The sequence below is a fragment of the Oncorhynchus mykiss genome, unplaced genomic scaffold, assembly GCF_013265735.2.
Source record: "Oncorhynchus mykiss isolate Arlee unplaced genomic scaffold, USDA_OmykA_1.1 un_scaffold_341, whole genome shotgun sequence".
Lineage (NCBI taxonomy): Eukaryota > Metazoa > Chordata > Actinopteri > Salmoniformes > Salmonidae > Oncorhynchus > Oncorhynchus mykiss.
In genome coordinates this window covers 45,459-61,203 of record NW_023493789.1, presented here as the reverse complement: position 1 = coordinate 61,203, position 15,745 = coordinate 45,459, and the positions used below count along the sequence as shown (strand labels likewise).

Below are 15,745 nucleotides of genomic sequence, written 5' to 3'. Positions count from 1 at the left end.
ATAATAAGGCAGAATAGTTGAAACTGGAGCAGCAGCACAGTCAGGTGGACTGGGGACAGCAAGGAGTCATCATGTCAGGTATTCCTGGGGCATGGTCCTAGGGCTCAGGTCCTCCGAGAGAGAGAAAGAAAGAGAGAATTAGAGAGAGCATATGTGGGATGGCCAGTCCTCTTCTGGCTGTGCCGGGTGGAGATTATAACAGAACATGGCCAAGATGTTCAAATGTTCATAAATGATCAGCATGGTCGAATAATAATAATAAGGCAGAACAGTTGAAACTGGAGCAGCAGCACAGCCAGGTGGACTGGGGACAGCAAGGAGTCATCATGTCAGGTAGTCCTGGGGCATGGTCCTAGGGCTCAGGTCCTCCGAGAGAGAGAAAGAGAGAAGGAGAGAATTAGAGAACGCACACTTAGATTCACACAGGACACCGAATAGGACAGGAGAAGTACTCCAGATATAACAAACTGACCCTAGCCCCCCGACACATAAACTACTGCAGCATAAATACTGGAGGCTGAGACAGGAGGGGTCAGGAGACACTGTGGCCCCATCCGATGACACCCCCGGACAGGGCCAAACAGGAAGGATATAACCCCACCCACTTTGCCAAAGCACAGCCCCCACACCACTAGAGGGATATCTATTCCATCCATTACTGTGAGCGCGTCCTCCCCTCACCAGCCTCCTATGCCCCAACATATGTGTGCCCCCCCACGTCCCGTGTCATCACGTGTCACTAACATGTCGGGCCACCACTGGAGAGAGATGATGACACAAACAAACTCACGGGCCAATCGTTTCAATCGATTAATCAACCCGCCGCCAAGATGAACCAATCCTATGACTGGATTTGTTCATGATAATTTAATGACACTTTTGATGGTTTTCTAACATGTGACCCCCTCGTCCTGTGGCCCTGGAATGTACTTCCTGTCTCCTTTTTTCTTTTAACCTCTAACCTCCTGACTCTTCACCCCATGACATCGTCATAGAGGTTATGCATGTAACATAGTCAAGACAGACCTCATCCAGGACACAAACACTTCTTTCTGGCTTCTCTGCTGGCCATTTTGTGTTAGGGATATCATTCTGGTCACCATTCTGTGTTAGGGATATCATTCTGGTCACCATTTTGTGTTAGGGATATCATTCTGGTCACCATTTTGTGTTAGGGATATCATTCTGGTCACCACACCACCCAATAATGTCATGTTTTGTGAGGTGTCATGGTGCTAAGTGTTCATTGTAATATTCTGTTGCTGTCAGTCGGTGGGTATACTGTATCCTACAGTATACCCACCGACCCACCCACCGACCCACCGACCGACCGACCACACGTGTTTGAAGACGCATCAAATAGATGTTACCAATGATGATGTTACCAATGATGATGTTACCAATGATGATGAGCCAATGACTGATATGCTGCTGCCTGCAAGTCTGCTCTTTGATCTGTCTCCCTGCGTGTGTGTGTGTGTGTGTGTGTGTGTGTGTGTGCGCCTGCCTGACTGAGTTACTGATTCTGTTTGATCACTGATCGATACGTGTAATGCTTCTGATTCTGTTTGATCTCTGTGTGTGTGTGTGTGTGTGTGTTTAGGAGGTGTGTGAGTTTGGGTTACTCTGCGTTGGCTCAAGGTTGGTAAGAAAGAGCTTTTTGTCCGTTGGTGCTGCAGCAGGGTTTTATATAATGCTGTTTTAATGTTCTGTGGAAGCTGCACTGCAATTCACTTTCTGCGTTGTGAAATATACCATATTTGTTTTCATTTGACAGGTATTACACTGTCAGAGGAGAGAAATGTAGAGCTCTCCTATGTGATTGGAGAATTCACATTTGTTGACACGCCCCAAATCTATGAGCATGGATCAATTATCGAAGGCAAGGTCAGTCCAAATGTTGTTCCTGATGCATTGTGGATGCTTGGTTTGTCCTGCTTCCTGAAATACCAGTATGTGGTGTCACTTCATTCGTACAACCCCCCCTTTTCTTCAGATAAATGCTGTTCGATATAACAACACACCCATCTCTGACATGTTAGTCTACCTGTTCGAGGAGAAAGGCTGGTCCTCATATCTACGACTACAGAACCTAACCACGGACAGTCGTGGTATTGCCAGGTTCTCCGTTAACACAACCAGTCTGCCCAAAGAGAATATTAACCTCGTAGTAAGTATGATTCCTTCCAGGTTTGAGAGACTTTATAATCGATGCCAGTGTCCTGGAGACCTTAAGGGGGGCATGTTTAGTTTATTACCCTATGCAGTGGACTTCAAATAATGAACTCTTCATCAACATTTGAATCAGCTGTGGTGTTGGGGGGGGGGGGTTAGGAATTTTATGAATAATGACTAAACAATATCGACATTTTAAATAGAACTATAACTAATTAAACTTATACTCTTTATTATATCTGATTAATAATGTTAATTCATAAGGAAGGGATTGGGTTTTTAAGCAAGCAAAAAGGGTTGTTAACCTATGGTTGAACCGACTCAACTTAGCTCTGGGATGTTTAGATAAGGTAGAGTTCTCCATTATCTGGAACTGTCTTCTAAATAGTGATGGATGAAGGTGAAGATTCCAGAAGTGAATCTGGATAAGTGTCTGGAGTGAGCGAGCTAGTGGGTTGGAATCAACTTTTGAACCTGTTCTGTCCTGGTCATAGGAGGAAAGACATTTTATAACCTATGATGTCATATTTTGTATATAAACTGTTGGTGGTTTCATGGCAGCGAGCTCCGAGAATAAATACTGTCATCTAATTTTGATAAGACTGGTCCCTGTCTATTTTATACAAATAAGAATCTTACACATTCTTAAACGGAGTGCATTTAATTAATGAACACATAGGAATTGACATTCCTGTGACGGGGGAACCAAAACGTGCACCGCTTGGGGTCCCCAGGACAGTTGGGGAAACGATTCCCAGAGGTCATGACCCTAACAGGCTAGGTGGAAGTAAAGTGGATCTGTTACCATATTGCTTCCTGTCATCCTCTCAGATCCCCACTGTATATAGGACGGGCTCTAGGGGTTGATTTAGGATTGGGCCTTTAGTTACTATTCCTTTTGTTCCTTTCAGGTGAGCGACACCCCACAAGTGGAGTACCCAGGATACAGGGTCCCCTATTTCAACAGAGGGCAACACCTACTCTCGCTGATCCAGCCCGCTGCCCCTGACATTAAACCGTCCAGCTCCCTGGCTATTCAGAAGGTGGAGACACCACTGGCGTGTGGGCAGGCGGTGTCCATCACCATCCGCTATGCCATCGTAGGGGAGACTGTCCCAAAGGGCTCTGTGGCTGTCCTCTACCTGGTGAGTAGAACCAGGAACAACCTGCAAACCCATGGTGCCTCTCAAACAGCACCATATTTCCTATTTGCACTCCTTTTGACCAGGATCATGTCAGACATTTCCCAAGACACTTTCAAAGGAAGGATGTTCCTAAACTACACCAATACTCCTAATCAACCACTGTAACCCAACCTTGCTCGTGTTACAAATTGGAATTTGTAATGTATAAACAAAAAATTTAGCCTATATGAAATGGATGATGGGCATCCACAAATGAATAGGTGCTAACGTATCCTACTAATGGGAGTCCTGGATTTGTTAACCGTGTTACGTTTACCCCATGAGTCCAGGTTGCAACGTGTGACGACCCTCCCACTCTGTCTGCTGTATTCGGTCTTTGTTCTTGTTTCCTTATTAGGATGCCGGTGGGCGGAGTTGGGAGGGTCGTCAGCTTCATGGGAAACACCTGGGCCAGGTGTCTCCCAGGATAAATAGACCTCTTCCACATTCACGGAAGAGACTCTCTCCATGCAGACACCTTTGTAGATTGTGTTGTGGTTCTTGGTGGCCGTTTGTTTGTTTGCTTTGGCACCTTTCAACACCCTGCATTATCACATTCAAGCACGCAAAACTCACTTACAATACTGATTACTGATTACACACATCATTGTATATTTTCCTTAGTTGCTTTAGTTAATAAATATATATTTTGTTACTCCTTATCTCCACGTTGTCTCCCTTTGTTACGGGCTTTGAGCCGGTTCGTGACAAACGTCTCCACTCTGTTGCTGAGAACTGTTTCCTTTCCCTCCAGGCCTTGTCCAGAGGGGTCATAGTTCAGCATGGACACATCAATGTTACTGTGCAGCAGGACAGTCCTGGTGAGTGAGTTTCATGAAGTGATTCTGAATGTTCTGGAAGGTGCTTAATGAGTGACCTGCTCTTTGCGTTGCAGTAGCCGAGGGTGACGTCACCTTGACGTTGGCAGTGGTCCCAGAGATGGCGCCGGTGGTTCAGCTCCTGGTGTACAGTATGCTACCCAGTGAGACTGTCATCGCCCACAGCATGAACTTCCCCACTGAGAAATGCTTCAGGAACAAGGTGTGTGTGTGTGTGGAGGAGTCTGGCATATCCCCAGTGACTGTACATCACAAACATTGTTGTCATTTTATGAAAGGTGTCCAGTATTTCCATGCAGACTGTAATCATACCTGGAGTAATGGTATCTGTGTCTGCCAGGTGTTGGTGGAGTTCTCACCCTCCAACGCTGTCCCAGGGGAGGAGAACACCCTGCATCTCTCGGCCCGGCCCGGTTCCCTCTGTGGCCTCGGTGCTGTTGACCAGAGTGTTGGCATCATGGAGCCAGGGAAGAGGCTGGATGCTGACAAGGTAACACAGCTCACTGAAGTGAACAGTGGTACCACCATACCTACTGTTTTGGTGGTGCTGGGAATACAACCAGTGACCACAGCAGACATGGAGTGGATCTGTTCACTGTTGGGAGCTTTTATCAAATGTGATGGGACTCATTCTCTGGCTTGAGGCCCACTTTCTATTGCCTCTCAGTAACTGGAAAGCACCTCCTTGTTGATGGGACAACTTTCTAAACGTTTAGCAACGGACAACAAAATGGAGTGTTTCCCCAAGTAGTCGTTTCAGTCTGTTCTGTTTGGTCCCCAATGAACAAGGTCATTTCACACCTCCCTGTTGTCCCTTTCCAGATATTTAATTTGCTACCGGTCAAGGAGACGACCTATGTTCCCTACGAGCTTGAAGATCCAGTAGCATGTTTACGCGTTAGACCAAGGAGATCCATAATACCACACCCATATGGACCGTCTGAGCAGACAAATGATCCTTATGCAGTTTTTCAGGTAAATATTTCTGCCCTGTTTTCTCAACTTGAAGCCTCTTTTTGTTCTTTCTGGGAAGAATCAGTCACCATACTGTTACAATGTGTTAAAATGAATAGAATGACAAACTGACTTATTACTAAATTGGTTCTGCTATTTCTAGACACTGGGATTGAAGCTAGCGACTAACCTGGATATAAGAGTACGTTCCTGCCTCAGTTACCAGGGGAACCAGTACTATCGCTCCTATGGTGAGATGTCCTTACCAACCCTTATTCTCATTGCCAAGTCTAATGAATCTTGGGTTATGGATGACCTTTTGCTAGAATAACAAAGCCTGGTTAAACTGGTCTAAACACTGAGCCCAGCATTCAGTCTATTTTTAACTTGACACTAATGGCCATATTTTGTGTTGGTAGTAGCTTACAGCCTAATGGCTAGGCCTGGATCAGCAGGTCCTAGACTTGAAATGGCTGTGGCTGGTGGACTTGCCGCTCCACCTCCGCCACCCATACAGACGGTCCGTACATTCTTCCCTGAGACATGGATTTGGGACCTTGTGGAAGTTGGGTAAGTGCTCTGCAGAGTGAGGCCGACCTCTGGTGAAAGCCCTCTTAGCTCTTGCCTCGTATCCAAACAGTAGTGGTGTAGATTAGGAACCTGAACCTCTGTAAACTGTAGGTCAGCTTCCTCTTAGGAAATACCCTTTGACCTCAATGGGTGTCCCTGGTTAGATAAAGCTTAAATGCATTTGTAACAACAAACTGTGTTGAAATTAGTCTTTCTCTATTAGACACGTGGTGGCTTTCTGTTTGAACTCTGACCTCTGTATTCCAGGGAGTCTGGATCTTTAGATGTCCCCCTGACAGTCCCAGACACCATCACCACCTGGGAGACTGAGGTCTTCTGCCTGGCCCCCAGTGGCTTTGGTCTGGCTCCTCTGGTGGAGCTCACGGTCTTCCAGCCCTTCTTCCTGGAGCTCACCCTGCCCTACTCAGTCATCCGGGGAGAGCACTTTGAGCTGAAGGCCACTGTGTTTAACTACCTCTCCAAGTGCATCATGGTACGACGCTGCACCAGGATGGTTTCTTGAGTTGTATTGTTTGTGTCGTACCACGTTATCTTACCCCGTGTTCCTCTTTGGCAGGTTTCTGTGACTCCAGCTCTTTCCTCAGACTACACTCTCACACCCTTGCGTGATGTCCAGGACTCCTCGTGCTTGTGTGCCAATGGACGAAAGACCTTCAGTTGGACACTGGCCCCCTCTGTCCTGGGTTAGTCTTCATCTGTTCAAACGGCAGAATGGATGTCAACCTGAGTTGTGTACTGTCACCGTATTGGATGTTGTGTAACCTGCGCTGTACTGTGTAGGGGTTTTGAACGTGTCTGTTAGTGCGGCGGCTGTCCGGTCCCAGACTGCGTGTGACAACGGGGTTGTGAACGTACCGGAGAGAGGACGCGTTGACACAGTCACACGGAGCCTGCTGGTGAAGGTATGTAGTCTACCGCTGTGGGAGAACTAACGTTAGGTAGCACAGATACTGTCTAGTGGAACTGCCTCTGAAATGAATCCCTCTCCTCCTCCAGGCTGAGGGAACAGAGAAGAGCCACACCTACAACTGGTTGCTGTGTCCTACTGGTCAGTAATGAATCAACGTTGAATGTTCACGGTGGTTGACGTGATCATCTTCATTCAGCTCCTCTTTGTGTCCACAGGAGAAGCTCTGACGGAGGAGGTGGAACTGCAACTTCCCCAGAATGTGGTGGATGGCTCTGCTAGGATTTCCCTCTCGGTTTTAGGTAAAATAAACCATTGTGTAGTGGTGGGAAGACGAACCTTCTCCAGTGACGATGCTGCTGTTTGCAGAAGAGGACAGTCTGTAACAGAAGTCCCTTGTTTCTCTGTAGGGGACATCCTGGGTCGGGCCCTCAACAACCTGGATGGACTGTTGCAGATGCCGTATGGGTGTGGGGAGCAGAATATGGCCCTGCTCTCCCCCAATATCTACATCCTGGAGTACCTGAGGAACACAGAGCAGCTCACGCCAGCCATCCTAGAAAAGGCCACCAAGTTCCTCACTAGTGGTAGGAGAGTCCCTTCAAATCTGTCTTGATTAGATGCCAAATCCACAAACCGGGCTGGATTTGTCCAATTAGAGGATTTCGTTTTCTATTTTAAAGTGTTTCTCCACGGTGTACCCTGCTGTCATGGTAACAGCGGAGCTGCATGACAGATGATCTCAATGTCTTAACATCACTGACCCAACACATGGTTTTCTACTGAAGTCATTTGATGGTAGAATATTGACACTGTCTCATAGCACCCTATTCCTTACATAGGGCAGGACTCTCCAACCTTGTTACTGTCCTGTATGTAGGTTTTCACTCCAACCCTAATCTCGCTCCCCTTCTAATAATTAGCTGGTTGAATGGGGGTTAATTACAACTTGGTTGGAGGGTAGCTCTCCGTGAACAGGGTTGGAGAGCCCTGAGATATAAGGAGCCGTTTGGGGCACAACTCTGGGAATAGAACAAGCGCTTGGTCACCGTTGATGATAAAAACCCACCGGCAGGTTACCAACGGCAGCTGAACTACAAGAATGCTGATGGTGCGTACAGCACGTTTGGACAAGGCTTGGGGAACACCTGGTGAGTACTTGGCTTGTTTTTCACCTACTGGTAGTTTCAATGACGTATTGACCAATCAAATGGCATCTCTGGCATGGAGACGCTGGATAGGACAGCTGACGCGTGTGATGTCATGACTTGGAGCTTGACGATACGATGTTAGGGCTTTTAAATGAATCCACTTCTTTCTTCAGGCTGACTGCTTTTGTCTTGAGATCCTTTGGCAAAGCCCAGTCTTTCATCTATGTTGACCCGGCAACGATGGAGCAATCCAAGACTTGGTTGGAACGTCAACAAGGCCAACGTGGCTGTTTCAGAACTTTAGGGAAGCTCTTGAACAACAGAATTAAGGTATTTATATTGCTAATAAACTGGTTGTCTGTTTCGTCAGACCGGCCGTAGTTTGATTTCAACAGGCTAGATACAGTTGGTGTCTTGACATTGTTTTCTAGGGTGGAGTGACGGATGAAGTCACACTGACGGCTTACATCACTGCTTCAATGCTGGAGCTCAACATGTCCGTGACGGTAAGTAGCTTCACTCCATGGAACCATTTCTCACACCGTCATTACAGGCAACTCATTCAGCCTCCTGTATGAAATCTGTCTCACATCAACTGTCATTTACAGCTTCTACGACGTAGTGAAGTCATTTCTCTGCCAGTAGCCTATGAAATAACAAAGAATGGGCTTAGATCTGTAAGGGAACACCCCCCTGAAATGGACAAAAATGAATGGGAAGTCATTGGCATGGACAAACCATATACACGGTGTCTAATACCACTCAATTTGGCGTTTCGTTCAAAGTTGATTGCAAATGGCAAATGCCAGGTGTAACACTTTGAAAATCCAACAGGTGGCGAGCGCGCTCCACTGTGGTTTTTCATATTGCAAATGCAACAAGTCAACATCAAAAAGCAACATTTTGAAAAAGTGAGAAATTCTAAAACCTAGCAACCCCTTAAAGTGCTTTCTGGACCGTTTTTCGAAATTCTTTTGATTTGTGTCAATTACACATGTATAAGAACTTCATCAACATACTTTAGCCATTTAAAAAAATATATATATATTTTTTACTTGTGCATAAGGCATATGTTTTGTCCATTTGCAATGTGATTTCATAGGAAGTCAAAAGTAACTTTTTTGGGGGCCAAATGCCATAAGAAATTTGACATGCTCAAATCCTGCAGGAATGTGAAATTGACTGGCATGATGAACTCGGGATGGCTGGGCAGTGATTCTGGTACCTCACTGTTTAAACATATTGCAAATGGACAATAGTCACCAGCAAGTCACTGTCAATTAGATATCATTCTGACACCAAACCCACTTTTTCCAACTCGTTTAGTAGCCACAGAGCTGGCCCAAAATTCACAACACCTTCTATTCAAACCATAATAAAAACGTAGTTACGTTCCAGCTGCGGGTCCAGTTCTGATGTTGTGTAGGCCTAGCTGAGGCAACCCCGAATCCCAAGTTTTGGCTCGCTAGGTCATTTGGTGCCCGAGCAAGACCCTAATTGGTGCTGAAAATGCACTTTTTTCCATGCCTTGCTACGGGGTCCTTGAGTGAGCTATCGGACCAAAACGTTGGGGTCCGTCTATATGGGCCGAGGCGGTCGCAATGCACCTAGTCTTGCGACTCTGGGATATTTCTAAATGTTGTCATTTTCGTGATGGTCAAAATGAATTGAAGTCATTGCAAATGTACGAGGCTGTTTCTCGCTCCGAGAACCTTCTATTGCGTGCTGAGTTACGTGGCTCTATCGACCTGAGGTCTAGAACAGGTTTCGGAACTCTAGGTCTGACGGTTCTTTAAAAGTTCCAACAAGGTTAACTAATGCAGGCACTGTCTGTCTCTACGCACCCCAATGGGTCCCTCCTGCCAAGCTGTGTGAATGATTTTATGGGAATCATGACTGATTTACAGTTCATGGGGGTTGCCTAATCACACATGAAGTTTTGGACAGATCTGACCATTTTAACCCTTCAAAACAGCCACTATGACACCATTTAAGGCACGTCCGGTTGGCAGAGGAAGCTATAAATAAACTCCTATCCTGATTGGGGTATGCCTTTACAGAATCCTGAGTTTTTTTTAAAAAGTCTATGTTAAGAACTGAGTTATTTACGGAGGGTTTAGTGAGTGTTATTTCAGAAAATCACAAATCTCGCAGAGCTCCGCAGCACACTTTAAAAAGATTCGTATGAACACCCTGCATCTGAATCTGTAACTGTTAAAAAAAAAAAAAAGAACATCACCAATTTGACATTGTACGATTTCTCTTAAATGACGATAGATAAATGGCTGGTTCTTTTTTTTTTATTGACACCAGAGGCTCCTTGACTTTGACGTGAAGCGGAAAAATTATTGCTCTATTTTCATTTTGGACCTTTTTTCCCAGAAAAATGGCCATAACTCAACCGTTGAGGCCTAGACGCCATCTTGTTCGGGGCCAACTGCCCATCATGCCAAACCTACGCTCACCAAGTTTTGGCTTCGAAATATTTTCAGTTTAGGAGAAGGCCACGTCGTGATGTTTTGTACATTTGCAATATGATTGCTTATGCCCTCTTGTGGGATTTACCGGGACAGTGGAAAAATGACACATTTTATAAAACGGAAACCGAATGTCTGAGTTCGTTTGACTTCCCGGTAGATCCGGCCCAGCCGCACGGCCCGACGCCGTCCGTGAATTTTACAAACGTTTTCGGACGTCTATTAAGGGACCGTATATTTGCAATATGGACTCTCACTAACCACATGGCGAATGTCAAAATGTTCCCTTAAGGTATGTTACTACTGATATTAGGCTCTGTATGCTTCTGTAAAGTGAGAAAGGAAATGTGCTGTAGTCTGGTCCCAGATATGTTGGTGTTTATTTTTAGAGTGCCATGCCTCTTTAGCAGGGGACCTCTGCATGTACAGAAATTATACCCTTTACAAATGCAACGTAATAAAATGTACAAGGAAAAACAATCCCGTTCCTCAGCAAAAAGTGTTCCCTAATCAACAATTTGAACTGCCTGAGGCCCCAGAACAGCAAGTTGAATGGAACCCAGTCCAAACTGATCTGGGACCAGGCTGGCTTTTAATGTGCTGCTGTCATTCTGTGCTCTAGGATCATGTTGTGGACCACAGCTTGTCTTGCCTGAAGAACTCCACCAGTGATTTGTCCAACACCTACGCTACTGCTCTGCTGGCCTACACCTTCACCCTGGCAGGTGACATGGAGACACGGGCCCGGCTTCTGCAGCACCTCGACACCATCTCATTTCAAGAGGGTGAGCTATATCCTGGTAGCGCTGTCTTGCCTTGATTGAGCATGCCTGGATAATGGAGTACTCCTAAAAGTGCAAACCCTCAGACCATCTGGCACTCCAGAGAGGCCCAATAAAATGATTAATTTTAAATTATTGTTAAGAAGAAAAAAAAAACTCTTGCTCCTAAAAAATGTTTTGGACATGAATTGGGGAGGTCAGAACTTTGTATTGTGTAGTCTGTATTAGGATGAATAAGCTAGTCCTTATTCTGGTGTGTGCTCCTCAACCCTCAGGGGGTCTCCTGCACTGGTCCCAGTCCTCCTCTGAGACCTCGCCCTCCCTGGAGGTGGAGATCAGCTCCTACGTTCTGCTGGCGTCCCTCAGTGCCTCTTCTCGGTCGACCTCTGACCTGGGCTACGCCTCCCGCATCGTCAGGTGGCTGGTGAGGCAGCAGAACGCCTACGGAGGCTTCTCTTCCACCCAGGTATACTTTCTAAACACCAGTGGTCTGAAATGGTGCACTAGTACAAACATTGACTCGTATCAGACCACAGGGCATGTGTTCTTCATGTCCAACCTGGTGAGGCTCCCTTCCACTGATAGAGCCTAGAAACCATCATCGTAATGGCTGGAATTGGGATTTAGTCACTTTAGCAACTGTTCAATGTGAGAAATATTCAACCCTTTTAAAATGGTCTCTTTTCATTTTGAACTGATTGTCCTGTGGTGTGCATGTCTAGGACACGGTGGTGGCCCTCCAGGCCCTGGCTCTCTACTCCACCAGGGTGTTCAGTAGAGGAGGAGCCAGCACAGTGACGGTCAGGTCTCCCAGTGGGGACCGGTGCCTCTTCCATGTGAACCAAAACAACAAGCTTCTGTACCAGGAGAGGGCGCTGCAGGACACAGAAGGGAAGTACAGCGTTGAAGTGCAGGGCAGTGCTTGTGCCTCAGTGCAGGTCAGTGAAAACACATCTCTCCTCCAGTCCTGTGGCGCAAGATGCCCTTTAATACACAGTACAGGGAAGCTGTTTCTTCTGGCTCATAAAATGTTTGTATTCGGACAGGATGGTTTCCCTGACTTCCTCTTCTCTATCCCAGGTGGTGCTCCGCTACAACGTCCCTAGTCCTACCAGAAGAACAACGCTCAGTATCCAGGTGACTCCAGAGGTGGACTGCAACAGGAAGTCTTTGAGACCCAGAGTCACGCTGAAGCTCCAGTCTCGGTCAGAATGAAGGACATATTTGTATGAATTCTAGTAAATGTGTGACCTGCAGAATGGGTTTGACCCAAATGAATTAGTTTTGTTATACCTGTGTATATTGACCTTCTAGTTGGTACCTCGGCTTGGATCAGTCAGAATGCTTATCTGGTCTTTATGGATAAAAAAATCAGCTGTCAATCATCTTTCTCAGATATCATGGAAAGGAGCTCACCACCAATATGATTATAGTGGATTTGAAAATGCTCTCTGGGTTTTCTCCAGATCCAGACTCTTTGGGGAGGGTGAGTTGTTGGGACCTTTATCCATGGAGGTCTTGCCTCGTCTGTGTCCCTTTGTTTAAGGATGACGGTTCTTTGTTCATGCAATATCAATGACTTGTCTTCACAGCTGCGGGGTTCAAGTCAAGTGGATCGTGTTGATATCAAAGATGACCATGTGTTAATGTACTTGACAGAGGTGAGGTGAAAACCATTCACATGGCGCTTCATTTAAACATAATATATTTTGATGTACAGTAACTTCTGCTTTGATCATTTAATGACCCGTTTGTTTGTTTTTCTCCCAACAGCTGACATCACTACTTCCTTTCCACATCACCCTGGACATCATACAGGAGTTCCCAGTACAGAATCTAAAGCCAGCAGTGGTCAAGATCTATGACTACTACCAGCCAAGTAAGTTACTCTACTAACCCTCCCCAAAACGTTATTTTTACCCTCTTCTGAGGAACATTTGGTCAAGTTGTTTTCATTTACTGAGACGAAGCTGTCTTACGGTTACAGGTGACAAGGCTGAGACAGAATACGTCTTCCCTTGCAACTAGGGGTTCCCAGCTGGTGAGCTACTTGAAATCTGGAGTTATTGGTGATGAATTGTGTACTATACATGATTTAGGGAGCCAGTCTTCCTTTAATCTAAATGTTGGTCAGTTTGCTAAAGGATTCATTAAATGTCTTTGCTCCTCGACAGATGGAAGAAGATGACATTGATGTCACACCTGCAACCCTTGAGACGTCTTTCAAGTGCTGAAGTAAAACTATGGATCTGGAAATAAAGTGTTTCATTAAAACCCTTTTCTGGAGCCTGTTGTCTCTGAGCAGTGAGGTGAATATTGAGGCAGTGGTGTTCATCCTGGGGTACATTAAGCAATGTGATTGGGTCCAGTAAACAGAGCAGCTCTCTGGAGGTGTAGTTTCCATCTGTGCTGTTAATCAGGGTCGCCAACTGTACAAAGTTGTAGATGTTGGGTTCTCATCTCTTTTGTTCCTCAGTCTGGGACATGGACCCCTGTATTTATGAAGGCCCTGTTCTTTTAGTTCTCATCAGGGAATGGGTCAGGACATATTACCACTAAATGACATTAACGTCTTACTGTGATCTCCTGATGAATGGTGTGGGCAGGGCAAGATGTGGTGGTAAACACCTCACAAATCAATGAGATTAACTGAACAATTGACGACCCAACAGATACTCTAGAGCCCTACTGACAACGACTCACTAAATTCTATGAAAGAAACGTATGCAAACATGCTGTGAAAACAGTAGTTGAAAAGCCGTGTTTATGGCCTGACAATGGGAAAGAAAAGACCTGTTCTGGGTTGTCTCCTGTACCTGCTGAGCTGTCAAACTAAACCATTACTGTACTTACCATGACAATACCAGATGTTTTGGTTCAGAGAAGATTGAAACGAGCCCTCTTGATTGGACAGTACGCAACAATAGATCTGACAGTCAGTTGGCTCCAGTAATGCAGTGGTCACCAAACCACCCTGTAGTCTCCTGGGGGAACTCCATCACTTGTGGCACTGAGCTTTACTCACATTGTTAATTCCAAATGGACCTCTGACCCCTACACATCTTAGTCACTCTGGTATATCTGCAAGGATTATGTCAGTGGTATTGTAGGTAGCCTAGTGGTTAGGGTGTTGGGCCAGTAACTGAAAGGTTGCTAGATAGAATCCCTGAGCTGATCTGTCGTTCTGCCCCTGAACAAGGCAGTTAACCCACTGTTCCTAGGCTGTAAATAAGAATTGGTTCTTAACGGACTTGGTTAATTTTTTATTTATCCTTTTGTCAGGTCGCTTTGTTTTGGGAACAAAACATTAGTGGCAGTTATTGTTTGGGACAATATACATGTTTGAGATCATTTGAAAAATAATTTTATTGAGAACCTTTGTTGGTTTATTAGCTTTGGTGTTGTGAGAATTTCTCATCAAAATAAATGGGGTCCACAGAAATTTGGTCCAAAAATGGTGTCCCCGCTAAAGAAGTTAATACCACTGGGCTAGTAGGAGTTACCACCATATTTATTGTACAGCTCATTTCAAATCAGTCAAGGGAAGTGGCAAGGAGAGAGAAATGTGCCAACGTCCCTACATCTCTAAAGGGATTCTACCCCCTTCTGTCGTATCATGTAGAGAAGGTTTTGGCTTGGACTTCCTCTTTCTGGGCAGGAGGGGAGAGGGTGGTAGCCAGAGGTTCCTCTTTGACCCTGCAGTGGTGAGCGAGGGGACCCAACTTTAGGCTTCTTGGCTGGGGAGGCTTGATGGGTGGTGGGGCAGCTGTGCTGCGAGGATTGACAGGTTGACCAAACCCCACCAGCAACCAGTTGATCTCACTCCATAGATCCCTGTGTCTGGGAAGATCATCAATCGCAGTCTTCATCAAAATCATGTCGGACAGAAATCACAAGGCAAAATGTTTCTCTTTCCTGCTGTAAGGGATCTGATTGGTCAGTGACTGGTGTCGTGTCTTTATCATAAAATTGAAGACTTAGTTTTTATCAAAGATTCTCTAATTAGTATTACGTGATTAAACTGATGAATCATGTAACTAACTAGGCAGTCGGGGCACCAAGGAAAATATTCAGATTACAAAGTTATAATTTCCTAAACTTTTCAGATATTTTATCTGATCAATTAGTCTTCGAATTAATGAATAATTTACTTTACCTCACGTTAGTCTCATTCCAAATGTCGTAAATTGTTGGTTATCTGCACGAACCCAGTCTTTACTATGAGTCATCCATACATCAATTGTCTTAAATCATTTATTAACTTAGTTTGTTTATGCATTTCTGTGCATTACTAAGTAAAAATGGTTCGAAAAATGGCGGCTTGTTAGACAAAAGGGGATGTGGGGGTCACCTGAGAAGTCACCACAGTTGATAATTATAACAATTGAAATACTAATCCTTTGCACATGAACGCTCACTCATTCGGGAACAATTGCAATCAATATATATTTTTGCGCTCAGTGTGTCGTCTTGATAGCTGTTGAAAAGTTTGTTTATTTTGTAGAATTGTCGGTCGTGGTTAGAGGGGATAGTTCAGAGCGACATTCATTCATGTTTTGTAGAATGGCGGTTGTCGTTCAATGATACCGAATTCCGAGCTGCAGACTAGTAATTAATATCAAAGACTTGTTCTTATTCTGTCGGTATCGATAGTCTAAGAGTTTAACCACGTGGTATGGTTAAAA

At 45.2% G+C, this 15,745-nt stretch overlaps 1 protein-coding gene across 2 annotated transcripts; it reads left to right on the top strand.

The window, feature by feature from the left end:
• The first annotated feature begins 1,777 nt into the window (after nucleotides 1-1,777).
• On the top strand, nucleotides 1,778-13,346 carry LOC110487222 (alpha-2-macroglobulin). Of its 2 annotated transcripts, none has more exons than XM_036973867.1 (27): nucleotides 1,778-1,887; nucleotides 1,997-2,170; nucleotides 3,087-3,320; nucleotides 4,114-4,180; nucleotides 4,255-4,400; nucleotides 4,539-4,688; nucleotides 5,021-5,173; nucleotides 5,316-5,403; nucleotides 5,572-5,722; nucleotides 5,990-6,215; nucleotides 6,300-6,426; nucleotides 6,524-6,645; nucleotides 6,740-6,791; nucleotides 6,869-6,952; nucleotides 7,061-7,237; nucleotides 7,726-7,801; nucleotides 7,975-8,131; nucleotides 8,233-8,307; nucleotides 10,901-11,063; nucleotides 11,336-11,526; nucleotides 11,783-11,998; nucleotides 12,141-12,265; nucleotides 12,456-12,546; nucleotides 12,653-12,721; nucleotides 12,834-12,939; nucleotides 13,048-13,101; nucleotides 13,235-13,346. In XM_036973867.1, the coding sequence occupies exons 2-26, from the start codon at nucleotides 2,036-2,038 to the stop codon at nucleotides 13,086-13,088; spliced, it is 3,222 nt and encodes a 1,073-aa protein (XP_036829762.1). In that variant the 5' UTR covers nucleotides 1,778-1,887; nucleotides 1,997-2,035; the 3' UTR covers nucleotides 13,089-13,101; nucleotides 13,235-13,346. The 2 variants fall into 2 exon arrangements, with proteins under 2 accessions (XP_036829762.1, XP_036829763.1); XM_036973868.1 differs by having other exon boundaries at nucleotides 4,258-4,400; nucleotides 13,235-13,329.
• Nucleotides 13,347-15,745: the final 2,399 nt, after the last annotated feature.

Coding starts and splice junctions, on each gene's coding strand:
- LOC110487222 (XM_036973867.1), top strand. CDS start 2,036: ATGTTAGTCTACCTGTTCGAGGAGAAAGGCTGGTCCTCATATCTACGA. Junction 6,953..7,060: donor GATTTCCCTCTCGGTTTTAG/GTAAAATAAACC, acceptor GTTTCTCTGTAG/GGGACATCCTGGGTCGGGCC. Junction 7,802..7,974: donor CAAGGCTTGGGGAACACCTG/GTGAGTACTTGG, acceptor TTCTTTCTTCAG/GCTGACTGCTTTTGTCTTGA.